At 50.7% G+C, this 27,430-nt stretch overlaps 2 protein-coding genes across 3 annotated transcripts in view; one reads left to right on the plus strand and one right to left on the minus strand.

Annotated features, from left to right (window-relative positions):
• Positions 1–474: 474 nt before the first annotated feature.
• Positions 475–4,253, minus strand: SNRPB (small nuclear ribonucleoprotein polypeptides B and B1). Its single transcript, XM_074969370.1, has 7 exons — positions 4,095–4,253; positions 3,629–3,780; positions 2,384–2,495; positions 1,982–2,134; positions 1,393–1,531; positions 923–1,048; positions 475–627 (listed from the first exon to the last, which is right to left on the minus strand). The coding sequence occupies exons 1-7, from the start codon at positions 4,095–4,097 to the stop codon at positions 590–592; spliced, it is 723 nt and encodes a 240-aa protein (XP_074825471.1). The 5' UTR covers positions 4,098–4,253; the 3' UTR covers positions 475–589.
• A 3,051-nt stretch (positions 4,254–7,304) lies between these two features.
• The window catches only part of ELMO2 (engulfment and cell motility 2), a 46,625-nt gene continuing 26,499 nt past the window's right edge, over positions 7,305–27,430 (plus strand). For both annotated transcript variants that reach the window (XM_074970012.1, XM_074970013.1), the window contains exons 1-7: positions 7,305–7,371; positions 19,853–19,987; positions 20,115–20,155; positions 20,645–20,717; positions 21,116–21,166; positions 23,517–23,698; positions 25,627–25,726. In XM_074970012.1, the coding sequence (XP_074826113.1) occupies positions 19,910–19,987; positions 20,115–20,155; positions 20,645–20,717; positions 21,116–21,166; positions 23,517–23,698; positions 25,627–25,726 (525 nt within the window). In that variant the 5' untranslated portion in view covers positions 7,305–7,371; positions 19,853–19,909. The remainder of the gene's footprint in view (positions 7,372–19,852; positions 19,988–20,114; positions 20,156–20,644; positions 20,718–21,115; positions 21,167–23,516; positions 23,699–25,626; positions 25,727–27,430) is intronic.

Raw genomic sequence — 27,430 nt, forward strand, 5'->3', positions numbered from 1 at the left:
AGTTGTGTATCTTAGATCGACCCCGCGCAGTAGTGTAGACAAGCCCTTTGGAGTTGGCTTTTTAAATCCCTGCTCTCCCTGAGTAGCCCTGTCCCCTGGTTAAGGATTAACATGGGTGCTAAAGGGAATAGAGATCAAAGCCTCGTTAAGAAGGTCTCAGCCTTGCCTAGCAAGCTGCTAGGCTCAGCAGATGGATCCCAAATCAGACCACGCTACATACTTCAATCAGGCAGCAAGCACACAAACTCACTTCAATGGTCATGTAGTTACTCCTTCAGCTGGAGAACTTCCTTGCAAAACTCCCATTAGCTGCTGCTACTCCTTCAAGGACTGAAGGTAGCTCTTGCCACCACCATTTTAAGTGCTTTTCTACCTTCCACATAGAGCCTTGGGCCTCAAACCACATGCAGGTGGAATAAAAGTAATCCCCAAGGAAGAGTTTTCTAACTTTATTAAAAAGGGCAAATTTTACAGCCAGTAAATAGAAAAAAAATATACATAATGAATTCTAGGCCGTTCAGGGGGCAAAACAGAGCCCATTCACTTAACTCTAGCTCCCACACAATCCACAGTAACAGCACAGAACACCTTAAGGTCGTGGTGGGCGCATACCAGGGGGAGGGGGACCTGGAAGGAAAAGAACAAAGGCCATCAGTTGAAAAGTCTACAAAGAACAACAAAGCATCTGAAGCAAGGTCACGCAGAAAATGCTATTCAGCAACAGTGCAGTTCATTGCTTCAAAAGGCCTAGAGGCCCCTCTTGGGACACTGTATGGTTTTACAGGGCAGTTTCTCAGCTGTCCTAGCAGGGGGAACGTAGTTCTGCTCCACCATACTCTACTGAAGTTTATACATTGTCACAGTCGCACACTTATCCAGAACTGGATACTACCCTTCCCACATGCCAAGAAGGCTCACTCACCTCTCATCCCTGGGGGAGGCGGTCTCATCCCTGGGGGAGGCATTCCCATGGGTGCACCTCGGCCAGGTGGCATTCCCATGGGTGGACCCATGGGTGGTCTCATGCCAGGAGGTGGTCCCATCATTCCTGCAATGAAAGGAAGAGGACAAGTTTCAGAACTGGTACAGACACTTGCTACACCTAAGATAGGGATGAGCATTTCACTACAAATTGGCTTTATAATAAGCACTGAAGCGCAGACTCCCAACCCAAAGAGGAACAAACAACTGTCTCCAGCAGATTCTTTGCTTACTGTTTGCTACAGTTCCATGTTGAATGTAGCCACAACTCACTACTGGCTGGACCTCAGAGTAATCCTGCTTAATACCAAATTCTTCATTGGGTTCAGATAAAGTCAAAAGTCATCATCAATCCAGCCACACCTTATGGTCCTCCTCTTGTCCTAGACCACAAGCAAAGCTGTTCTTTACCTGGAGGAGGTGCTCCTCTGCCCATTGGAGGGGGAGGACCACCACGGCCTGGTGTGTATTGGGTAGGAGCTCCGGCTATACTAGCTGTGGCTGCAGCAGCAGCAGCAGCAACTGTTCCACGGCCCTGAGGCGTCATCACCTGTGAACAGAAAGAAAATTCACAAATACTGCACAAAGTGTTGCTTTTATAGCAAATGGGACAATGAGAAGAAAGGTTTAATTTCATTTCTCATGCCTTAGGACTTTTACCCCATTTTCCATTTCATGTATGAGCCCTCGTTACAAGACAGGGCTGCACACCCTTAACATACTACTGTGGGGGGAATTCAGTGTAGAATTATACTAAGTGGGTTTTATACAGGAAGCTGCACTTTTCCTTCAAACCGTTCCCTATCAGTGCATGAGCCACAGACATGCCAAGGAGTCTGCTATGCAACATGCTAGTCCCAAGACCCCAGTTCAGTCTATTTTTGGATTGCTGTTGCCTAGCACAAACACTTGAACCACACAGAGCCAAGAGATTGAAATCTATTCAAAATACAGTAATCAAGAGTTAAGTCCTTTCTTCTACTGAACCACAGCATTTCACCTGTTGGGATGGTCCTCCCACTCCTCTGACAGGACCAGCTAACCCTGCTGGCGCCTGTGGCATGGGAGCACCAGCTGGCACTCCTCGTCCAGCTGCCCTCCCAACTCCAGGTCCTCCTGCAGCTCCAGCTAGAGGCACCCGGGCAATGCCAGTCTGAAACATAGGGAAATACAAGCAATCAGTGATTTCAGTTCAGCAAGTTGCTTCAGACCCCCAAGCACTTCATCTCTAATGGGTGTGAGCTGCTACAGAACAAGTTAGACTTTGCACAGTGAAATTCCCTGGATCCAGACACAGGCTAGTGCCAGGAAAGAGTAGAGCTAATGACTAGCCATTTAAACCCCGTTGGCAATGGACACTGGATTTGTCTGACCCCTTTGGTTCTGCACCCATCCTCCTTACATCTTTTGGAGGTGGCCCCTCAACTGTCATAGACACCAGGTTCTCTCCTCGCAGCAATACCAGACCCAGGACCCGTTTCTCTTCCCGCTCCGGCTGCTTTGAATTCTTGGGTCTGAGAGAGAGAGAGAGAGAGAGAGAAGTAAGTTTTTAGAGAAAAGCATTCCTCTGAACACCACTGTTCAAGTCTGTGACAGATACCTCATCCCACTATTCCAAAACTGGTGATGTTCCCCCCCCATCCCAAGAACACACCAAAGCTGTTACTGGAGGGAGGGTACAGACTCCATAAAATTGTTTCCCTTGCTTGTTTTACCCGCTTGAATCAGAAGTGGGGAAGACAACATGAATGCACACCTCCCGAAATCCATAGAGGTTATTAGAATTCTATCAACACAGCAACCAAACCAATTCACCCATGTTTTTCAAACTAACAACACTTAATGCTGCAGCCCCTGCATTCTGACTCCTCCGCTAGAGCTGCAGGAATAAAGTGGGTATAGAGAAACATGGAAATAATCAGAACCAGAGGTGCGACCCTCATCTCAAAAACCACACCCACCAAGTCAACCAGCTCGCTGAGTCCATAACAGAAGCACCAGGTCATGAAGCAGGCAGATGATTCAGAAAGCAGAGCTGAAGAGCTCTATTACAAGATCCAGTCAGTCCAACTTTCCAGGGCCAGGACAAGACTGTTACCTAGTGTACACTCCTCTAGTTGTAACCCACATTAGCAGAGTGGTTGCTGCACTAGTGGCTAATTTAGAAGGATATAAATCTACTACAACTACTAGAGGCTCCTACTTTTAGGCTAGTAGGGATAACCTCCCATCCCTAGAAAGGCACAGACTCACCACAACAACATCAGTTACATAAGTATTCTATTTATTTTGAAGTGTGGAGCTCCCACCTAAACTAGATATAGCTCAAAGTCAGGATGTTTTTCCATATGTTCTGCTAAGTATTTTCAATGGAGCAGTGGGGAGAAACTGAGTTATAACCCCATTACCTACCCTAATAGGGCCCCTTCCATATTGGAGGTTACAACTTTCAGATATTTACAAACTATCGCTCAACCTCTGCCAGACAGCGGTGCTTAGCCCCTTCAGTCTTTCCCTGAAACTCAATCTCACTCATTCTCATTTTGCTTTGTTACTCTTCCAAAGTCCTTCAATGAGAATACACAGGACAGCCACCCATGTGATGCATTCTCTCCCCTCCTCCCACACCCTGACAACCCCCACTCACTTGATCTTGCGGAACTCATCGCAATCACACAGGATCAGATTCATGTGCTTGTCGAAGGCCTTGAAAGTGCCGATGAAGACACGTCCATCCTGCAGGATGCACCTCATGCGATAATCGATGTGTTGCAGCATCTTGCTGCTCTTCCCCACAGTCTACAAGAGGAGCCGCCGCGTTACACCCGGGGCCCGGCCCCTCCTCCTCCCGCCGCCGCCGCCTTACACCCGGGGCCCGGCCCCTCCTCCTCCTCCTCCCGCCGCCGCCTTACACCCGGGGCCCGGCCCCTCCTCCTCCCGCCGCCGCCGCCGCCTTACACCCGGGGCCCGGCCCCTCCTCCTCCCGCCGCCGCCGCCGCCTTACACCCGGGGCCGGGGCCCGGCCCCTCCTCCTCCCGCCGCCTTACACCCGGGGCCCGGCCCCTCCTCCTCCTCCTCCTCCCGCCGCCGCCGCGTTACACGCGGGCCCTCACCATGGCTGCGGCTTTTCCGACACCAGCACCCCACCAATTTCTCCCGCCGCAGCCTCGCCGACCGCCTGCTCACAGCGGAAAAGTCATCTGACCCGGAAGTGTCCGTGCGATAACTGTGCCCCCTACACTTCCGGTCCCTTTCTGCTGTTTGGAGCAGACCGGAAGTGCCGGCACGGCCCGCGCACAAAGTGTTCCCCCTTCCCTCTGGCCGCGGGGACCGGAGGTGTTTCTGGTGGGGTTTCACGGAAAAGAACGGACTGCCGCCCGCCACAGCCTGTTCCCTCCCTGGCCCCTCCCGCGCCGGCCCGAGCCTCGCCAGCCGCGGGGGCCGGGGTCTCGAGGGCAAGCCCGGGGCGGGGTGAAAGCGTCCGTCGCCGTCGTTTATTACTGGACGCTGGCGGTGCCTGAGCTACCGTGGCGCTTCCCTCACCGGGCCTGCCCCAGGCAAAGGCCGCGAGGGACACGGCCTGCAGACAGGTGACGGGTGGTTTGGGGAGCGGCCTTATCGTCTCGCTTTAGTGTTTAGATTAAACATGCTGCATTTGCCTGCCCGCCCCATACACACAATCCAGTCCCCTGGCCTTCCCTCATCTAGGATTCTGCTGCTTCCCGCGAGTTTCACCTCTGCTCTCTGGAAGGATGGCTAGCTCACTCCTGAGTGCTGATCTAGACAGGCAGGTGCCCTACTAAGCTATTTTCTTGTAGGCATCACAGCAGAAGCTAAAGGAACTAGGGAACACAGAGATACCTATTCACAAAAAGAAAAGGAGGACTTGTGGCACCTTAGAGACTAACAAATTTATTTGAGCGTAAGCTTTCGTGAGCTACAGCTCACTTCGTCGGATGCCTTCAGTCGTGAGCTGTAGCTCACGAAAGCTTACGCTCAAATAAATTTGTTAGTCTCTAAGGCGCCACAAGTACTCCCTTTCTTTTTGCAAATACAGACTAACACGGCTGCTACTATGAAACCAGAGATACCTATTGACACCAAAGGTGCTGTGCCACAAACCTCTGAACCCTTACCAAAGAAAACGTTTAAGACAATGTAATAACCATCAAGAAAGCCAGAGCTAAGAAACAATTTCTTGAGCAAGAGCTTAACATAACAAACGGTTGTTTGAAGGAAGTTGGCACTGGCCTTTCTGAAAGAAAAGTTCCTCTTCCATTTTTAAATATATTTAAAATGTGCATGATATTTGTAGTAAATAAATCACACAGAATTTTTGACATGTCTACATTGTGGAAGTGGTCAAGAGATGCTACGTCCCTGTTTTAGGAGCTGTTAAATCACTCCCTCCTGAATTATTCTGGAATATTAATTGGTTTTCCAATCTGAATGCCTGCACCAAACTGTACAAAGCAGCACTTCTTGCTGCTAGGACTAGCCAGTCTACAGTGGTTCATAGACATCACCCACTCCTCTGAATCCCAGGAACAGTAAATTGAGTCTAGGAGACAAAAGAAGCTCCAATGATAGCAATATGAAGATAACACCCAGCTTTAGAGCTCCTTTATGTTTAATACAAACATTATCGTTTCCCAACTATCCTGGTGCTTGGAGAAGCTCAGTCTCAGTGTAGAATAGCTGGCTGAAGCCAAACTAAGAGACGATGTAGGAGACTGGTGAAAAGTTCAAAGCAGACTGTGAACAGTTACAAAGAGATCTCACAAAACTGGGTGACCTGACCAACAAAATGGCGAATGAAATTAAATGTTGATAAATGCGAAGTAGTGCACATTGGAAAACATAATCCCAACTATACATACAAAATGATGGGGTCTAAATTAGCTGTTACCACTCAAGAAAGAGATCTTTGTGCCATTGTGGATAGTTCTCTGAAAACATCCACACAATGTGCAGCAGCAGTCAAAAAAGCAAACAGAATGTTGCGAATCTTTAAGAAAGGGATAGATAATAAGACAGAAAATATATTGCTTCTGTATAAATCCATGGTACACTCACATCTTGAATACTGTGTGCAGTTCTGGATGCCTCATCTCAAAAGAGATATTAGAATTGGAAAAGGTACAGAGATGGGCAACAAAAATGATTAGGGACATGGAACAGCTTCCATACGAGGAGAGATTAATAAGACTGGGACATTTCAGCTTGGAAAAGAGATGGCTAAGGGGTATATGATGGAGGTCTATAAAATCATGACTGTTGTGGAGAAAGTAAACAAGGAAGTGTTATTTACTCCTCAAACACAAAAACTTAGGGGTCACCAAATGAAATTAATAGGCAGCAGGTTTAAAACAAACAAAAGGAAGTATTTCTTCACACAATGCACAGTCAACCTGTGGAACTCTTTGCCAGAGGATGTTGTGAAGGCCAAGATTATACCAGGGTTCAAAAAAGAACTAGATAAATTCATGGAGGATAGATTCATCAATGGCTATTAGCCAGGATGGGCAGGGATGGTGTCCATAGCCTCTGTTTGCCAGAAGCCAGGAATGGGCAACAGGAGATGGATCACTTGATGGATCACCTGGTCATTCCCTCTGGGGCACCTGTCCTGGCATTGGCCCCTGTCATCAGACAGGATACTGGGCTAGATGGACCTTTGGTCTGACCCAGTATGACCGTTCCTATACTGGTGGCTAAAGGGAGGTACGTAACGTCACACCTCCCTGAAGGTACCAGCCCCAGATCACTGTGTTAGATCACAACCTCAGAGGGTATCTGGACTCCCGGCTGTTTCTGACTACCCCACTAGCTACAGAGACAGAAATCACCCAGTACCACCAACTGCTGCACGAGTCTCTGTCCCTCCGGTCAGATGCCAAATCGTCATCCATGCTTTCGCCTTAATGACTGCAATGCACCACCCTGCTTCTCTTTCTCATCCAGCCTCACCCCCCCTTCGCTCCGGCCTCGCATTCCTCTGCCCCCCGCCGCCATCCAGCCGGCTCACTTATTCGCCGCCCCGACCTATCCACCCCCCGCTCAGCGGCGCCCCCTCCCCACCATTGCCCGCTCAGCGTGCCCCGTGCCCCCAGCCCGCCACCGGCCCCATCCCCGGGGGGTCAGTCGCGGGCGGGGCCTTGGCCCGCGGCGGGCAGGCGGCGGCGGGCGGGACCCGCTTGTCAGCAGAGCGCTGCGCGGCGGGGTTACGAGCCGACCCGTTCGTCTGAGTGACAGACAGGCCTCCTGTCCAATGGGAGGCCCAGGGGGCTGCGTGACAAGGAGAGGCTGCAATGGGGCTGGTCGCGACCTCGGGGCGGGTCTGCGCCACTGGAGGCGGGTCGCGACGGGGACTGGGAGCCGCCGGCTCGGGTGAGAGGGGGGGAGCTGGGGCGGGAGGGCCGTTGGGAGCGGGGGGTGGTGCCTGGGCCAGCTGGGGGCCGTGGGACAGGGTGGCTGGGGGCAGGAGGCAGTGCCCGGGATGGGGGATGTTGGGGGGCTGGGGGCTGGTGGGGATCTGTGCTGGTGCCTGGGGATGGTGGGGGGCTGGTGCCTGGGCCAGCTGGGGGGCCGTGGGACAGGGTGGCTGGGGGCGGGAGGCAGTGCCCGGGATGGGGGATGTTGGGGGGCTGGTGCTGCGGCTGGGGGCTGGTGCCTGGGCTGGTGCCGGGGTTGGGGGCTGGTGGGGGGCTGGGCCAGCTGGGGGCCGTGGGACAGGGTGGCTGGGGGCGGGAGGCAGTGCCCGGGATGGGGGATGTTGGGGGGCTGGGGGCTGGTGGGGATCTGTGCTGGTGCCTGGGGATGGTAGGGGGCTGGTGCCTGGGCCAGCTGGGGGGCCGTGGGACAGGGTGGCTGGGGGCGGGAGGCAGTGCCCGGGATGGGGGATGTTGGGGGGCTGGTGCTGCGGCTGGGGGCCGGTGCCTGGGCTGGTGCCGGGGTTGGGGGCTGGTGGGGGGCTGGGCCAGCTGGGGGCCATGGGACAGGGTGGCTGGGGGCGGGAGGCAGTGCCCGGGATGGGGGATGTTGGGGGGCTGGGGGCTGGTGGGGATCTGTGCTGGTGCCTGGGGATGGTAGGGGGCTGGTGCCTGGGCCAGCTGGGGGGCCGTGGGACAGGGTGGCTGGGGGCAGGAGGCAGTGCCCGGGATGGGGGATGTTGGGGGGCTGGTGCTGCGGCTGGGGGCCGGTGCCTGGGCTGGTGCCGGGGTTGGGGGCTGGTGGGGGGCTGGGCCAGCTGGGGGCCGTGGGACAGGGTGGCTGGGGGCGGGAGGCAGTGCCCGGGTTGGGGGATGTTGGGGGGCTGGGGGCTGGTGGGGATCTGTGCTGGTGCCTGGGGATGGTAGGGGGCTGGTGCCTGGGCCAGCTGGGGGGCCGTGGGACAGGGTGGCTGGGGGCAGGAGGCAGTGCCCGGGATGGGGGATGTTGGGGGGCTGGTGCTGCGGCTGGGGGCCGGTGCCTGGGCTGGTGCCGGGGTTGGGGGCTGGTGGGGGGCTGGGCCAGCTGGGGGCCATGGGACAGGGTGGCTGGGGGCGGGAGGCAGTGCCCGGGATGGGGGATGTTGGGGGGCTGGGGGCTGGTGGGGATCTGTGCTGGTGCCTGGGGATGGTAGGGGGCTGGTGCCTGGGCCAGCTGGGGGGCCGTGGGACAGGGTGGCTGGGGGCAGGAGGCAGTGCCCGGGATGGGGGATGTTGGGGGGCTGGTGCTGCGGCTGGGGGCCGGTGCCTGGGCTGGTGCCGGGGTTGGGGGCTGGTGGGGGGCTGGGCCAGCTGGGGGCCGTGGGACAGGGTGGCTGGGGGCGGGAGGCAGTGCCCGGGTTGGGGGATGGTGGGGGGCCGGTGCCTGGGCCAGCTGGGGGGCCGTGGGACAGGGTGGCTGGGGGAGGGAGGCAGTGCCCGGGATGGGGGATGTTGGGGGGCTGGTGCCGTGGTGGGGGGCTGGTGCCTGGGCCGGTTGGGGGCCATGGGACAGGGTGGCAGGGAGCAGGATGCAGTGCCCGGGATAGGGGGAGGCGGTGTCAATTTTGTTTATAGCAAAGTGCCTCAGCACAGGGAGCCTGCTGGGTTTAACCAGCTACCATGAGGGGAGCTGGGTACTTCAAGGCAGCTGCAAGACGGGAGCTGGGGCCTGGGGGCCTTGCAGAGGGCTGGGTGCCAGGTGGGTTGAGGGAGCCCCAGCATCGGTGTGGGCATTGCTTGTGGCAGTGTTCACTCAGTGCTGCCTGGACGTTGCTGGCTGAGCTTGCCTCTATGCAGTGCCAGAGAATAACTCTTTGGGCCCCACCTTGCCCTGTGCTGGGTCTGTGCTTTCCTTGATGTTAGTAACCTTATGTGTAGCACTGTCCAACCCCATGGATCACAAACCAGAAATGGATCCACATGTGGGGGAGGGCATGGTACCAGTTTCACAGCACCACTCATCAAAACTTTAGAAGGAATTGGGTTGAGTGTGTGTGTGTGTGTGTGTGTGTGTGTGTGTGTGTGTAGCTAGAAAGTAGTTACCGAAGTTAGGATTGGGACAGGACACCAGAGCTTTGGTCTTTTCTCTCTAAGAATGCACCCACGGCACCTCTTGAGTGGACCAGAGGGAAGATAGCCCCCCCACCACCACTTCCTGCCACTTCTAGATGTTTCTTGGAGATCTCTCATCAAAATATCAAACAAGCCGAATCCTATTTATCTTGTAAGATCCAATGTGATCACAGCCTGCAGTGGTGTGGCTGGAATTCTTATCTCACAATGAGCCTGACTTTGTCCTACCTGACATATGCTTTTCCAGGTTTTCTTGCACGTGTGCGCGCACACTCTGCACCATCCTTAGTTTCTTTTGCAAATTGCCTCATTGTGTGGTTCAGTTATTTGATATTGTTTCTTCCTTTGGCTTTAGAACAGCCATTCTGTCAATTCTTTGCCAATTCTAAGCTGTGTATCCTATTGAGAAAGTGCTTGAGAGAGCTCAGAGCTCCTGCATGCCAGCCTGGGCCTGCTTGATTTATGTGGAAAGCTCCAACAGAGCTATTGAAAACCACATAATACAGAACCTGCACTGCTAGAAGTTTATCATGCACCATTGATAACAATTGCTGTTAGTAAGATCTGTCAGCAGCATTGGATACAGTGACCCATGGCGTTCTCTTCTTCAGACAGAAGTCAATTCTTGGTCCTTCAGGCTGTCCCTGGCTTGATCTGAATCTTTGTTGTCTAAATGTTTCCTATTCTTTCACAAAGTCATTGGAGCTCAGAATCTGCTTTATTCTGTGGTGGTGTCTCTCAGGCACCTGTTTCAGATCCTCACTTGGGGTTGCGTTGACATGTTCCTGCTTAGTCCCCATTATATGGAAATATGCAAGCTACCTTTCTATAAATATGCAGACAATATTCAGTTATACATCACCTCACAGTCAGATTATCAAGGTACACATCTGTCTTTGTCTTGTAGTTTGTGTAGCATTAAGCAATTGTTGGTGCATAATTTTATTAAAGCCATCCAGAGTAAACCCAATGTTTTGCTGATAATGTCCAAGTCTTTGCAGGGAGTCACTTTGGTAATCTCATTTGATAATGCCATTATGACTCCATTTTAAAGTTTTAAAAGTCTGGAGCACCAGATTTATCCATGGGCCTAAATATCGCGTTTTGCCATTTGAGGAATACTTGCAGGCTGTGACTGCTGCTCAGGGCAAATGAACTACTGTTGTTAAACGCTCTTTGACTATCTTGATTAGCTTTGATATTTTTGTTTTCTGGGACTGCAGCCTATCCCCTGTCACCTCAGCATACACGTGGCACAGGTCACACACATTATCCCAACTGTACAGTCCTGAGTCTGACTTCCTGTTAATTTTCAAATACATTTAAAATTCTTCTTTTGACAGTTCAGCTCCCTGGAGGAGCAGCTTCAGTCTAGTTGGTCAGTATTAATTTGTTCTGAGCATTAGCCTGCCTTCTCAATCAGCAGAGTATTTAGACTGCTTTTGAGATGGATGATAGCTATATCCCTTGCCTGTGGAGTATGCTTCCGGCTAACAATCCACAGTTCTTTTAAATATGGTGATTGATTAAGTAGATGACCTCTTTGGTACCGTACATCATTATTCTGCATCCCTGAAGCTGTACTATGCACAACACTTGCTCAGAGAAGTTTTTGGGAGGCAGCTTTTTAAGATGAATTTTGTACCAAACTCCAGGTTCTGCTGACTCATCTTACAGCATTTCTCTCCTTGCCCATCTGTCTGGTTTGTATTGTTCTCTTTCTTTTTCTAACTCTCCTCCTTTTTTATCTGTGACTAGGTATCTACATCTTTCGTATGAAGTATTTTCTACCCAATCATCTTGCAAGAGGCAAGTTAAAACAACCACATCAGAGTATAGACTTATTAGAGTCAAGTGTCATTTGAGAAAGATGTCCAGTGCAAACTTCTGGTTGTTACAATACGCAGCCTCTCTGAGAAAGTTATAAGGGTGCTAGGAGGTAGAGGGACCCAGAGGAAGCTAAGTCTAGGACATGTATGAGATGAGTTCTCTAGAGAAGAAGTATGTTTCTCTTTGTTTCTTTCTGGACTGAGGTGAGGGAGAAGATATGGGATACTGGAAAAAAGCCCTAAAGTGGGACTGTAGTGCAGCATAGGCTTTCTTCAGCTACCTTGTTTTTCCCTGTCCCTACTCTGGACAAGAGAACAATCTGCCATGAGTTTCCCTACTAGACATGTCCTCACCCCTTTGTTGTGGGGAGCTTGTTGTCTGTTGGTAGTGCCAACTGGGGACTTTCTGAGAATCTCCTAGTAAGTTATACCGCATCCAATGCTTTTCAGAAGCTGGAGCTATTAATTGTTTAGGGGTTTCAGCCATGCAGTTTATTTTCTTGTGTTGCTCTTTTCTTCCTCTTCATTTTTATTCTGTGTGCAACACACTCAGCTCTCCCTTCATAAAGCAAAGGAAACGGAGCTTTTGAATAGGAGAATTAATTCTATTTGGAGTGTAGCAGTCTTCTAGATTTGCTGCTTCCCAGAGCAGAAGCCTTTTGAACAGAGTATTGCGGCTTCTCTGCTGACTGCCTCTCCACTTTAGTCTCCCCTCCCCTCACTGCTTTATTTGAAGACATTTCTCCAGTGAGGTACCTGCACGTAGTAAATTGATCTTTAATTAGTTTTGACGAGGCTCTTATCTCCCCACAAGAAATTTGTAAATCATCGTGCAGTCGCGGAGTGCGTTGTAAGAGACTGCTAACTGTCTGATAGTAATAATCACGCATGCTGCTTTCCGAGAGTTTCAAAATTGAGAACTTACTAGGTGTAGCTGAACTTCCCCTAACTCTGCAAAATTTCATTCCAATTTAAAATACACCATCTCTCACCTGTGGGGTTGGTTTTTGTTAAGCCATACAGTGAAGCCTGTTTGGGAGACCACCTTCATTAAGCAATCTCCTGTATTTAGGTGCTGATCCAAAGTATTGCCAGTATATTGAGCTTTGTTTCTCCTGCGTTAGAAAGCTTCTTCTGCTGAGTCGTTGGTTTTTGTGGGTCTCTTGAGTGATATCTCTGTATAGCACATTGTTATACCTGTACAAACCTTCCACTGACTATTTCATAAACTGCTGGGATTCTTCTCATGCTCCATGTCTGGTCATTTCACCTTTGATGCTTGTCTATCTTCCTTGGGTGTCCCTGTACAGTCTGCAGCGGGACTGTTCAAAGGCTTTGAATAAGTTGAGTCCACTATATATAATACATACATAATTGAGTCCACAATATACACAACTGTACATAAGGAGTAGTGTTCCTGAGCTTTGTTTTAGTTTTGTACATGTGTCTCTTATAAAAGGGGAAATAGTTTAATATAATTTCTGCTGACGTATTTTTAAAATGCGGATTTACTGAAAGCATCCTTAGCCCAAACTTCAGATATGGCTCAGCTGTCTCTGGGAGCTCTGCAGTGACCTCTGTAGTGCTGCCTAATTGTAGAGCATGATCTATTTATAACCCTGAGAATTTCCCCTTCCTGTTGAATCGTTTCATCTTAATCTGCACTTCCACTTCCAGAATGACCCACGTTCCTCACAGGACGAGAAAAGGAGCCAGAGACTTATAGGAGACCCCACCTGGGCACCTCACAGCCTTACCCAGAATTTTGCTCCACAGCTCTTGCACATAATAAATTCTATTTCTCTCTACATCCCAGTATGAGTTTCTTCCCTCACAGCCTGTGAATCCTGGAGATGCCATCTTTCCGTGGCAACTGGTAACGAGGTCCCAAACACAGGATTGTGATTTCCCTGCAAGGAATGGCAGAAGAGGAAGGAGGAATATTATTCAAACGCAAATCTCTTTTCCAGCTATAGTGAAACCAGGAGATGTGGGGAGGTGGCTAGAAATATTAGGAAAGTCAGTTCCCTACAAATTCCAGCTCTTTTCAGCTTGTCTTCTGTTTGTCCTTCTCTCTTGTATTCATATAAGCATGTTTCATGGTCAGGATACATTCCAGTTAAATTAATTGCAGATATAATAGTTATAGGACTTGCATGCTACAGATTTAGACAGTTGAGGAAACCGTCCTTGAACCTGCTCTACCTCTCTTGCTGTGCATTTAATACTGGCCCAAGTTGGTCAAAGTGGGGTTGGTCTGGTTGTTTGTTTATGGGAGCAGTAGTTATTTGTTCAGGGAGCCCAGGCTGGGGTCTGCAACAGGCCCCAGGCCTAACCCTAGCCCAGGAATCCCTGCCCTTAGTAACCCTGACTCTAGCCAGGAGAGTCCTACCCTCAGTAACCCTAACACTAGACTGGGGGAACCCAACGGGCCTCAGGTTTTTTTTTAGCACTCGCTTCCTATGACTAGGATTTCCCAGACTTCTGGGGCCTGGTTAGGTATTGATTGGAGAGCAGGAAATAAGTATCCCATGTCAGTTGTGGGAAGTTTTCATCCCTGCCTGTCACTGACCTTTGTGGATGAGAACCTGCATGTTAGGTCCCACAGGCTTGGAGTTGTTCTGGAAACCATGTATTGTCTCTGGGGACCTGTGGGGTGGTGCTGCTCCTTGTACCCTAATCACAATAAATGTAGATAAAGGCTTAGTTGATAATTTGCTCTTGTGTCTGACTCTGGCTGCTGCTGCATTATTACTCTCTGACAGATGAGGCTTCTTGAAGCTGTTCGGAGACACAAGAAGTGAGGCTGAGACTCTGTCTTGATGGGTTCTAAGCAGGATGAGGAGAGCTCTGTAATGGATTTCTGTGGTTGGAGGTGCAGAGTTCCGCCGCCTCAGCAGGTTTTCTTGGGTCTATATTTCAGTCCTCACCCTTACTATCATTGCAGTTTACTGGACTTTAAGGGAATCCAGGCTTCAAGGCATCAGCCCCTTGTTACAGTGGTCAGGAAGGGCACTCCCCTTATGTGTAGGCACTTGCTCATGGGGTAGATTTCCTTCTTCCTCTGAAATAACCAAGATTAAAATGTCTGACAGAGGGCTTAAGGCTGAATGCAGTGTGGATCTGGACATTCAGCTCTCACACTTTAGAGAGACGCTCATTTTTGGTAGTTTTGAGTTGGGCGCTGGGCACTTTAGCATCCTCCTGCCATTAGGAATTTGGTCCTGAGTTCTGGCATCTGTTTCACTGTCAGGAAATGAGACTTGTGAGCAGAGCACTTTTCTCAGTGTGTCTGTATTGCCAAAACACCGTAATTGTGATTAACACACTGTAAACTATGCACAGAGTTTGCACCAGTTAATTTTCAGTATTCCCAGCCCTCTCTATTGGTCACAAGAAATCAGCTTATGCAAGGGACTGAGACTTCATGCTTTGTTAAGGAAGAAGGAGCAGTCCCACTGTCCCAGGGATCTTGAGGGTGCGCACCTTCATTCTTCTGTGTGCTATTAGCTGTCTGGTCATCCCTTGTTCAGGGTGCCCACATGGAAATGCACGGATCTGTGCTGGGTTCTCTGGCTAACAATAACAGTGTTTCTTTCTGAGCCTCTGCTTCAGGAGAGGCTTTTGCATTGAGAGGAGCAGGACAGATGGGACCATAAAGGTGCCAGTAGCAGCCTAATTACTCAGGAGAAAGGCTGGAGACCATTTGGCTAGGCAGAGTTGTTATGGATACTACCCTCAACAGCCTCAGAACTGGTTATGTAGCTTCCTTCCCAGCCAGCCTGGGCTGTCCTCTCTCAGATATGCCTGGGCCTGAAGCATCATTATTCTGTTGCTCCCAAAAGGCAAGTGATATGTCAGTATTTCCTACATGCCCTGGTATGTCCCAGCCATGGAACATTGTGCATCCCTGCTTCTGGCAAGGTTCATGGTCCCTAAATTCTCTGACCTACCCAGCTCAGATAAAAGGATCCTGCTGACGGAGCAGGGCTCAGCCTGCAGACTGCTCTGAGCTTGGAAGTGACACCAGAAGCATGTCAGAGCTCCCTCTGGGACATATTTTCACAATGTTAACATGATGTTGTGAACAGCAGAGACCCAAGCTGAAGGTAGGAAGGAGCCGGGTGTTTGCCTTCTCCAGTGAGAGACAGGGAAGGGTTAAGACAAAACCCTACCATAAATGGGAGAACATTAACACACAGGCAGTGGCAGCCCATGGCAACAGGACAGTGGTGTGCTGAGGCGGCATCTTAAGCAGAGAGTGAGAGGGGGGCGCTTTTATCCAGCGTTCTCTCTCTCTCTCTCTCTCTCTCTCTCTCTCTCTGAACTGGTCCATAGCTGTGGTCTGCACTGAGCTTTTCTAAATGCTTCTCTAATTGAATTCTCAGGTGAGTTTTAATTCCTTCCGGTGATTCCACAGGAAGGTCTAAAAGAGGGGACTGTGGCGAGGTGAGGATATCTTGCTTGGTATCCTGTCCTGCCCTGCAGGGACATCCGGTTCTGTTTGTTATCCCAATGAGGGAGGTCGAGTCCTGATCCAAAGGGAATCTTGGAGAAGGACATGGCTCCCTCCAGTGGCCCCAGCTGTGTTGCCTCCAGCATTAGGGGGTGAAATAGCAGACATTGTTCTTGTGCTGGAGAGAAAGGACCTGGCAACTTTTATCTACAGTGCATGGAATTGGGATAGGCATTCCAGCTGCTTTCTTGTCATGTTGTCTGAATGGCCTGGTTCCATCTAGCTGGGCATGTGACTCCTGTTGAGGTTTTGTTTCCCATTCACTGCGGTGCCGTGCTATCTCTGCACTTATGATCAGTTCCTTCTCAAAGGATAGATGCTCAGGCCGGCATTCCTGTGGAAAGTGGAAGATGTTCTGTGTGTATCTTTGAGATTAAAATCAAGTGCTGTGCCTGTTTAATATCAGATCTCTCCTTTGCTGAGAGGATTACACTCCAGGAGCCCTGAGAAATCCTTCCTGGGTATGTGACGGGTATACCAGCGTCTCTGAAAGCCGTGCTGGCGCTTGTGCTGCACCTGCCCTTTGAAGACCCCTTAGTTCCCTTGCAGCTTTCCACTGAGCCCTCATGATGTTTTTTTCTTGATGTATTAGCAGAGCCCTCTGCTTCTGAAGGTGTTTTCCAGATTATGCTGTTCAATTTGCATGGCAATCATGTGAGGTTCCTCCATTTGTGGAGATCTCACTGATTCAGTCCATGCTCCACTCCCATCAGAGCAGCTGTTATGTGTGGGTTGTACTTGTGAATGGCAGGGTTTAGCAATGCACTCTGCACCCAGAATATCCTGTTTCCATGAGCACTTGTTCCCCTTCCATTGGAGACACTAACTGGGAAAGCAAATGCCAGCATTAATTGTTGGAATACCTATAGCTGGGCCTTTTCCTGCCTAGCCCCATTTCCGGCTAGCAGAGCAGATGTTGCCTTTTCTGTTCCACTAGTGTTGCTATAGGATCTGAGGTTGTACATCTCTTATTGCAGAGGGTTGAAGGCTTGAAGACATTAGTAGAGTTGGGTTTTGCAAGGAGCTGATGTAACCAGAAAATGGCATGACCGGGTCACATGTGCGTCATCATAATAGGCACTTTCCTGCATCGGTTGTTTTCTTCCTCTCTGTGTCACTAGTAATTCACACACAGAATCCCACTGACTCCTAGGCTTTTGGGAGCGGATACTGGAAATAGAGGGAGAGGCCCGGAGGTGCAGGGCTGGTCATTCGTTGCTACAAGGAAATGCAGCAGAGCAGGCAAACCTCTGCTGCAACGGCTGCCAGCATCTCTTCAACACTCCCAGTCTACATGTCCTGGCCTCCACTTCTCTAAGAGATCAAGGAAATCATCCTCATGCATTCATCGTAAGGCTGTGTTCCAGTTCTGCAGGTGGCTGTGACATTGCCTCTCAGTCTAGGAGTGGCAGTGGGCTGCCCCCAGGTTCTTGCTCCATGGAGAAATCACTTTGTACTCCAGATGCTTTTTACCCATCTCCTGCTAGGTCTTGCCTGAGGGGGAGAGACCTCTGTGCTGGGGACTGATTTTTCAGGCAGCACCTTGTCTTTCCCTTTGGGGAGAGGCTGTTTTTTCTATGACAGTTCAGATCTCACATAGGCTGTTTGAAATCTCCCAGCCTGAGAGCGAATGGTGGTGCTGGGGCCCACATTACATGTGGTTAGTGACCACAGCCCTGTGGGAGGGAGACAGGCAGCCTCCAGCCTGCAAAAGCAACTGTATTACAAACTGAAAAGAGAGGAACCAAGCAATAGCATCTCACTGAATTGCAGCCTGCCACTGATAGAGCACAGACTTGCATGCCAGACTTGCATGCCACAGGGGATTGAACCATAGACACCATGCGACATTCAGGCCTGGGCAGATCCTGGGCTGTCCTGGGTCAGAGCCTGACACCCTGGCAGCTGCTGGGTGTAACCGTAGCTCTGACGGAAGCTCACAGTTCAGTTGTATCTGTGCCTGGCATGGTGATGGAGCACAGCCACACTAAGGGTGTGGGATGGAGATGTTGCTGTGGCTCTGTCTAGGAACCTGCTTATGTGCCTGGTGTGGGTCAAGAAGTTGACTGTTAGTCTCTTTCCCTGACAGGCTGGTGGTTATTAATGTCTCTGAAGCATTTAATCTTTTTCAAAGTTCCCATGTCCCCAGAGCAGTGGGTGCAGCTTGCAGCTGCTCGGAGTGGGAGAGGGCCTAATGCTCAGTCTGCACTTTCCCCCCTTCACCCGCTCTTTCTCTGCACACTGATGACAACTAGGCTCTGTAAGCTCCTTATTTCTCTTGCACCATGACCCAAATACAGACTGGGAGCCTGTGGTAGGAGTTAGCAGAGGGTTTTGTTGTGCTGATTATCCTAAGTGTCATAGCTCTGCAGACATAGTGACAGCAAGTCCCTAACCTCTGTTACCCAGGCTGCTTGGGCAGAGCAAGGCCAGGGGGCTCGCTGCTGAGACCTGCAACTCCCCAACCCTGCTCTTTTCTCGGCATGAAGCTGTAGCCTGGTAACAAGTTATTTTCTCACCTGGTTTCTGAAAATCATTTCTCTCCTGGGCACCAGCCCTGGCTGCACAGTTGTGACTGGTCTGTTTGTGTTGCACTACCTAGCCACGGAGGCAAGCAGGGAGTGGGCTAGGGAACCTCCAGTGCTGCGCAGACAGGATTGGGTTGACATAGCTATTCATCTTTGCAGGAGGGCCCAGGGCAAGTGTCTGAGTCATTTCCAGCTGTCATTTTCTTTGCTATACTGAGTGGTTTGTCTCCATGCAGTTCCTAGTGGACTATGTGTCCAGTACACAACCACCACCACAATTAGCAGTGCTCGGCCTCCTCAACAGCCAAGGACTTAATGGGTCACAGAGACTCAACTTGCCTCTGGGGCCATTCCAGTCAAAACTGAGATGTACTTGTGGGTGTGGAATCTTGCCCTGCTGTGACCTGTGTTATACCTGCCCTCTCGCTCTCTGGGGCTGTTCTTCTGGCTCCTTCAGCTGAATGAAATATACTTGGAAATGTACAAGGGAGAAATCTTGACAATCCTATATGAGCATCCTGAGAGTCATTGAAAAGGAGATAAAATTGGTGCAGCAGGCCTTTGTGCGCCAGGGGCCAATGCCTGCTGCTAAGGCATAAAATCTCATAATGTACAATACCATACTCTGTAAAACGGTACCCCTGACTTCCAGCTGGGGGAATACTTGAGGAGTCTTGTCCTAGCTCAACGCATTTACAGACTCAGGCTATGTCTACACTACATCATTTACAGCTGCGCCGCTGTAGAGCTTCTGGTGAAGATGCTCTAAGTTGACGAGAGAGAGCTCCCCTGTTGGCTTAGTAATTCCTGCCTCCACGAGAGAGAGTAGCTATGTCAGTGGGAGAAGCTCTCCCGTTGGCATAGCGCTGTGTACACTGGCACTTAGGTTGGTGTAATTTATGTTGCTCAGGAGTGTAATTTATGTCGCTCACACCCCTGAGTGACATAAATTATACTGAAGTAATTTGTAGTGTAGGCAGCCTCCGCCTTTAAAGTATGAATGCTGAGCTTGTTATGATTCTGAATCCATGTGACCAAAACATTAAGACTGCAGTGGTATTTGCACAGGAGTTGGGGGTCCCTCATTCCTTAGGGGAGTATGTGCAACACCTTTCTGATCTCTGCCATGGTACTTACTGAATGTCCATGCCCTGCAATGTTCTGTGTTCATTTCGTGAAAGCCCCTGGTAGGATGGACCATATGGGACCCTTCACTCTCACTATCAGCCAGAAGGGCAGTCTGAGGTCCCGTAGGAGATGGGGTAGAACAATTGTCACGTAGGGCAACACTGGTGGGTGTGCTCCAGAGACTGCCCGGATGTATCCTATCCAAAGGCCGGACCCTGCTTCACACAAGATGGTCCTCCTGCAGGTGCTCAGGTGCTGTGGGGAAGGGTGCAATATAGGAACCCAAATGGATCCAAAAGAGCTGCTCACCATCTCCCCTTTCCACAGGTTTGGGGGTGGATGCTGTCTCCCCCATCTCAGAAGGAACTGGAGTAGTCTGGAGCCATGCCACCGCCTGTGGACATTGTGAAAGTGGCTGTTGAATGGCCTGGAGCCAATGCCCAGCTGCTTGAAATAGACCAGGTGAGAGCTGGGTGCAGGAGAGGAACTTGGAGCATGGTGCTGAAACGTGGGGAAACAGAATCAGGAAGCTTCCCTTGTGGCTGGGAGAAAGGGTCACTGCTGAGCACTCTCTCTCTTTCTGTTCTAGAAAAGGCCCCTGGCGTCCGTTATCAAGGAGGTCTGTGATGGGTGAGTCTGGCTTTCTGGAGGCCCTGCTGCAGCAGAGCAGTCACCCTGCTGGGCCTGGCCTTTCGCATATCCTACCAGATGTGCTGTTGGCACAGTGTGGATTGCCTCCCTCCAGGCTTCCCAACCTGGACATGGGGCAGGCCCAGGGCTCTAGCTGGGAGCGTGAACTCCTGGGTAACGGGATCCCCTGCTGTGTATGTTTGTGCCCTGATACTCAGGGCTCCTGAGGCTTGGCCTGGCCTCCTCTAAGGTTTCTGCAGTCCAGGCCTTTACAGAGTTTCTCTCAGCTCCTGGTTTTATTCAGGCTGAGATCCCACCTTCTCCCTCCTCTTCAGAAACCACAATCTTCTCACTGGGGCTTCTCTCCAAATCTCCATTTTTTTCCACTTGGAGCAAGCCACCCCTAGTCCAAGTCCTAGCCCTGGACATGGGTGGTGGCCTATTAGAAGGAAGAGACAGGGCCTTATGTGTCATCTTCCCCCCTGCCAGGTGGTCGCTGCCAAACCCTGAATACTATACCCTGCGATATGCAGATGGGCCCCAGCTGTACATCACAGAACAGGTCAGTACGGGGGGATGGTGTGATGGTCCCCAGGGAAGGGGTTTGAAGGAGTCTCTACGTTGGCCAGCAATGAGCTGCAGCTGTCCCCATTACTGGGAGGTTTTGCCCCATTCCCCTCTATGACCACTAAACATGGAAACTTACATTAACCAGTGCAGTCCCAACCCTTCTTCCCCTTTCCCCTACACCTGCTTGGGCACAGTTGTCCCATGGCCCAACTTCCCCTTCCTCCCCACAACTCACTTTTGAGCACAGGGACCTTATGGTCCAACATAACTCCTTTTCCTCCATGTGTATGTGGCTGCACACACACATGCATAGATGCACAGGTCCATGGCCGACTGCATTTCGCCATCACCACCTCATGCTGCTCAGATGTTTCTCTTTTCTCTTTGCAGACTCGCTGTGACATTAAAAATGGGACCATCCTGCAGCTGGCTGTCTCCCCGGTATATGCCTTCCTTCAGTTGTTTCTCTGCCATAAGCTCATTCCAGCCACTCAGCACCCTGCTCCTCCTCCCGGGACTGAGCCTACTCCTGCTGCTTGGTGGACTAAACTGAAAGATGATGCCCCCTATGAACAGCAGTTTAGCCCCAAGCAGGAAGAGCCAGCTTTACTGATTTACTTACAAGAGAAAAATAAATAGTTTGAGTGACTTGACCCATTGGGTTGCATCCCTCGTGAGGTGATGTAACCCCACAATTTCACCCAATTAGCTGCTCCTGCCTCCACACTTCTCTTGTTGCATCTTGTTTTAAATTAGAGTTTAAGTTCCTTGGAGCAAGGCCTGCATCTTCCTGAGTACACAGCACAATAGGGCCCAATCCTGAATGGATGCTGGAGACTACCACAATCATAACAGTAAAAATAAATACATTTTAAAAAGCAGCTTACACAGGGATCGCTTGTTCACCTCTGAAATGCAGCCGCCTGTGGGATGGGAGATGGCAGCTGTTTTTTAACCACACAGCAAAGTAGCATACCAGTCTTGTGTGAGAAGTGGAGAAGAGTTCTATCTCCTTCCAGTATGAGGACAGATGGAAAGAGGAAAAAGTGTTGGATGCATTAAAAAGCTTTAGAGAGATTTTTTTTTGGAACTAAAAGGTCTTTTGGGGCCTCATATTTCTTATGGTTCCCACTTTCAATGTCTGTACAGTAACTCCTCATTTAACGTCCTCCCGCTTAACGTTGTTTCCAGGTTACATTGCTACTCCATTAGGGAACATGCTCATTTAAAGTTGTGCAATGCTCCCTTATAACGTTGTTTGGCTGCCTGTTCTGTCCACTGCTTGTAAGATTCTGTGGAAGAGCAACAACTTTACAAGGGAGCATTGCACAAGTTTCTCTTCTCCACCTCCTCCCCCTCCCTCCCAGCGCTTCCCCTGCTGCCAAACAGCTGTTTGGCAGTGCTTAGGACTTTCTGGGAGGGAGGGAACAGGGAAGCTGCCCTCCCTCCCCCCGCCAGGCAGGGCCACCCGGAACTTAGGGGCTGCAGGGCCGTGGGCTAAGGGGGCCCCGGGGCCCTGGCCTGCAGCTCTAAAGCCCCTTTCAGAATGTGGCACTGCGAGCATGGGCTGGAGGACTCAGGAGGAGCAGGGGCAGCCGCACAGCCAGCTGGCCGAAGAGAAGCGGTGGTTTTGCAGCCCCTAAATTCCCTGCGTTCCGGGTGGTCCTGCCTGGCTGGCGGGGGGGGGCAGCAGCTCCCAGAATCGTGGCCAAGGGGGGGATGCCGCGCTGCGTGGAGCCATCTGCACACCCCCTGTACCAAACAGGAGCTGCCCCAGGTAAGTGCTCTGCACCTCCTGCCTGCCCCAGCCCTGAGCCTCCTCCCACACCCTAACTCTCTCCCAGACCCTGCACCCCCAGCCCCAGGAGGAGAATGGAGAGAAAAAGAATGAAAAATGGGAGGGGGGGAAGATAAGAGAGAATGCTCCCCCACGGGAGGAGCGGAGGGGGAGCGGGCAAAAATGAAGCTGAGCACAGGGTCCCACTAAGTCTAAATCCGCCACTGGAGGGGCGGGAGGAGTGAGGAAGCACCGCGTCTCCACTCCTCCTCCTCCATCCCAGAAAGTCCTAAGTGCTGCCAAACAGCTGTTTGGTGGCAGGGAAGCGCTGGGAGCAAGGGGGAGGAGCGGGGACGCGGTGTGCTCCGGGGAGGAGGTGGAGTCGGGGTGGGTAAAGGTGGGCCTGGAGTGGAGCGGGGACGGGAAGAAGCAGACCTGGCGCATCCCCCAGCAAAGTCAGCACCTGTTCTTCTGGGCGGAAGCTACTGCTGTACAAGGTACTTCCTAGCGTCCTTGCCTGCCTCATTGTCTGCAGCGGGCTGTGCCTGTGTGGGATAAGCCAGGGGCACCTCCCCGCCACAGTACAGTACAGTACAGTATATAGTGCCTTTTGTCTGCCCAAAACAATTTCCTTGGCGTCACCCCCTGCATTTACATTAAATCTTACGGGAAAATTGGATTTGTTTAACATTGTTTCACTTAAAGTTGCATTTTTCAGGAACATAACTACAATGTTAAGTGAGGAGTCACTGTACCTGCTGGAGTAGGATTGGGTGATTTATCCAGCATTAGAAACGAACACTTGACCCACCTGCCAGTTGGCTGTAGTTACAGCTGAGAGCAGCATTCCTGATCCCAACGCAATCTGTCTAGACAACTAGTTTTCTGTTCTGCCAGTTCCGGTAACCCTTTGGCCTTGCTGTTTTCCTTCTGCCCATTGCTGCATCCCTGGCAGAGGCTCAGGAAGTGTCAGCAGACCCATAAGTAACTGGCAAGATCTTGCCTGTCTCCCAGTCCAGGGCAGCACGACAGCTGATGGAGAGGACCCAGTCACACAGCATGGAGGCCCGACTGGATGCCATGAAGGAACTGGCTAAACTATCTGCAGATGTGACCTTTGCCACAGAGTTCATCAACATGGAGGGCATCACAGTGCTGACACGGCTGGTGGAAAGTGGCACCAAACTTCTGTCCCAGTAAGTATTTCTGGACTCTTGGAGCAGGGACTGGTGGGGGTAAAGAGGCTGGGGGTGAAGCAGCAACTGTCTTGGTTCCAGCAGGGATTAGGATTTTTCTAAAACATTTGCTGACTGTTACAATGTTAAACTCAGGGTTTTATGTCAGGTATATCTGGCAACTACCAATATAACAATCACCATGAAAAACATTTATTAAACACACAGAAAAGAGGAGAAACTGTTACAATTGTTGAAACTTAAAATATCGTGGGGGGGGGACTTAATTTTAACAGTCACCGTCATTTCCTTCCACTTCAGTTATCGAGTCTTTTAGAACTCTTGCTCCTACATCTTTAGATGGTTTTAAAATATGGTGTTAAATGTTCTTGCTGGGGAAAAGTCAGCAGTATATGGTCTTGAGTTGTTGAAATCGGATCTCATTCCTTTTAAGACCAAACAAGACAATCTGGCGCAAAATGGAAAAGACAGGAATAGCAAAAAAATAAGACAGAGTTTTTTGTCTTGAAGTTTGTGTGTTTTTCTTGCAGTCTGACTGCTCAGAAATTACAGGTGCAGCAAGCACATGCCCCCATTAACCACTCAAAAGCCTGGGAGACTTTTTCCAGAGTTTATTGGCATAGTTTATAACTGCTTCTCAGGGTACAGCCATATTGCAAAAGGTGGAATTGTTGTGGCTGACTATGCCAGACTCTTATTAGGCAGAAGGCAGGAAGAGATATATGGGAAAGAGGGGAAATATGGTGGGAGAGGTAAAATGACGCACTAGGAGGAGGTGATAGCAGGAACTTCAGGTCCAAGTCTAGCTGTTGATCAGGATTCAGCTCAGCCCAATAGGGTGATGTTTTTTGGTTCCCATTGCCACCCCCTGGCTCTGATCTGGTCAGGACATCTTTTACCATCAGGACAATGAAAGCCCAGGGGTGTGATGGTTGATTCCTGGGCCGCAACAGGTGGAGAGGAGGGATGTGTGGTGGCAAAAGCAGCACTCATGATGGTGCCGCTCAGTCCCTCTTCTTTCTGCCAGCTGTCCAGGTCTCAAGTGTAGCAAGTTGCCAAGTAACCCCCAGCAAAGCAGTGCATATAGAGGGGTAGTAACCCCGTCCCATCCACAGCTATTAAAACACACATCCAGTGATTCCATATATGACCATTTCCAGAATCCCTTAGCTCGGTGTCAGCCTGTGACCTCCCCAAGAGTCTTGGAGACCCTGAATCCCAGCTCTTTGTGTTAAACTGATACAAACTGAATGTGTTTGATCTCCAGCTTCTGCTTTATTATATACAGTTTTTATAACAGATCAAGCTAAACTTTTGTTGCCTTCCACCGGCTATAAATGACTTAGGATACAGGCGTCTGCGCAGCTGATCTTGGGGTCTAGGGATCCTGCCCAAGGCAGAACAGCTTGTCAGGTTGTATTGGAGAGATGAGAAGCCTTACTCATGTATTTGTCCTTTTGTGTCTTGCCGGAGCAGCTTAGTCAGGGTGCCTCTTTAAGGAGAAATGTGGGACCCAGTCAGTGCAGAGAGGGTTATTTACAGGGACATGGATGGCACATGTCACTTAATACTAATAATGCTTAGCATGCAAAGCACTTCACATGAGAGACCTGATCGCTGGAGCCAGGTCTGGGAGCACTGCAGAAACCAGTCCAGTGTCCTAGGGATAACTCTGTACCTTGACACACAGGAGACCTAGGTGTGAGAGCTGGGGCTCAGAGCATTGCAGAGGCAGGGCAGTGGAATATCTTGCCTCTTAGTAATGAACCCCATGGCCAGTTAAGGGCTGTGTTGAGCAGATGCTTTGGCTGGAAGACTGGGGGGCGGGGTGAATCCTGTGAAGCCACAGCATTTTCTGAGTGGCTTGTGTCTTCTGCCCAGGCTGGTTTCTGTGTCTCCTGCAATCACACTCCCCTTCCTCCTCTCAGTTACAGCGAGATGCTGGCGTTTACACTGACTGCCTTCCTGGAGCTCATGGACCATGGCATCGTCTCCTGGGACATGGTCTCAATAACCTTCATCAAACAGGTGTGGCTCGAGGAGAAGGGGGGAGGGGGTGCTGAGTGAAGCAGCAGAGGTGTGGCATAAAGGAGAGGGGCATTGCATATGGCAGTGGGAGGAGTGAAAAGGGGAACATGTGGTGTGGCACACACATGACATAGGAGGAGGGGGAGAATGGGGCAGGTGTGCCATGAGCAGGGCGGAGATGCGGCGTGGCCTGTGGGGAGAAAAGGACATGATACAGTGGGGGAAGTGGGTGTAGTGTGGCATGGGGCAGGGAAGGGACTTGATGTGGAGGAAGGCCTGGCATAGAGTGGTAGAGTAGGGCACATGATGGACACATATGGTGCAGGTATGGCGTGGAAGGAGTGGGAAAGTAACAGCTTAACTCCAAACATTTCCCCAGTGGATTTTCTGCTGGAGGCTTGTCTCTGTGGCAGTTTGTGTCTGGAGTTAGCAGCGGAGGTGGAAGGGTTTCCTGCTGCCTATTCACACCCACCTGCAGCTCTAGCACAGCCCACCCCCCACAGCGTCACTGGTGCTAGCAGGGAGTGTCACAAACCCTCTGCTGACCTGAATTCTGGTTGGGTTCCACTCTGTTCAGGAAATGGGTCTCTGTTCATGGTGGTTCCTGTAGATGCATGTTTGGTGATTGCAGCTCCAGTCTCCTGCTCAGCTGCGCAGACAGGACACAGCAGCAACCACCATTGTTATAGATGCCTGGGTTCTGCTTCTATCTGAGCTCTAAGCCCTGCTACACTAGATCACTTTTGGAGGCAGGGCTGGGATCAGAGTGGTGGGCAGGCACAGGGGCCAGGGATCAGATTATAGCCTGTGTATTCTATGGCAATGGACTCATCCACAAAATTGTGCTCCAGAATCTCAGCTTTCATTTAAAAATAAAACTGAGTTTCTAGCCCTTGTTGTTGCAGAGAAAACATGACTCTAGTGTATGTACTGCAATGCTGTCTTTCTGAGTCTGGGGACAGTCTGAAACAATAACTCCATAAGACAGAAGACCAGAGGAACCGCCAAAGTGGGTCAGACGAATGGTCCATCTAGCCCAGTATCCTGTCTTCCGACAGTGGTCAGTGCTTTAACAGGAATGAACAGACCAGGGCAATTTATTGAGTGATCCATCCCCTGTGTCCAGTCCCAGCATCTGGCAGTCCGAGGCTTAGGGACATCCAGAGCATGGGATTGCATCCCTGACCATCTTGGCTAATAGCCATTGGTGGACCTATCCTCCTTGAATGTATCTAATTCCTTTTTGAACCCAGTTATATTTTGGTCTTCTCAACTTCCCGACAATGATTTCCACAGGTTAACTGTGCATTGTGTGAAGAGATACTCCTTTTGTTGGTTTTAAACCTGTTATGTATTAATTTCTTTGACCCCTGGTTTTTGTTCTATGTGAAGAGGTAAATAACACTTCCCTAATCACTTTCTTCACACCAGCCATGATGTTATCGACCTCTGTCCTATGCCCCCTCGGTCGTCACTTTCTCCACACCGGCCATGATGTTATCGACCTCTGTCCTATCCCCCCTCGGTTGTCTCTTTTCCAAGCTGAACAGTCGCAGTCTTTTTAATCTCTGCTCATATTGAAGCTGTTCCATCCCCTAGTCATTTTTGCTGCCCTTCTCGGTACCTTTTCCAATTCTAATAGATCTTTTTTGAGATGGGGCAACCAGAATGGCACTCAGTATTCAAGGTGTGGGCCTACCATGG

The sequence above is a fragment of the Natator depressus genome, chromosome 13 (assembly GCF_965152275.1).
Source record: "Natator depressus isolate rNatDep1 chromosome 13, rNatDep2.hap1, whole genome shotgun sequence".
Classification (NCBI taxonomy): Eukaryota; Metazoa; Chordata; order Testudines; family Cheloniidae; genus Natator; species Natator depressus.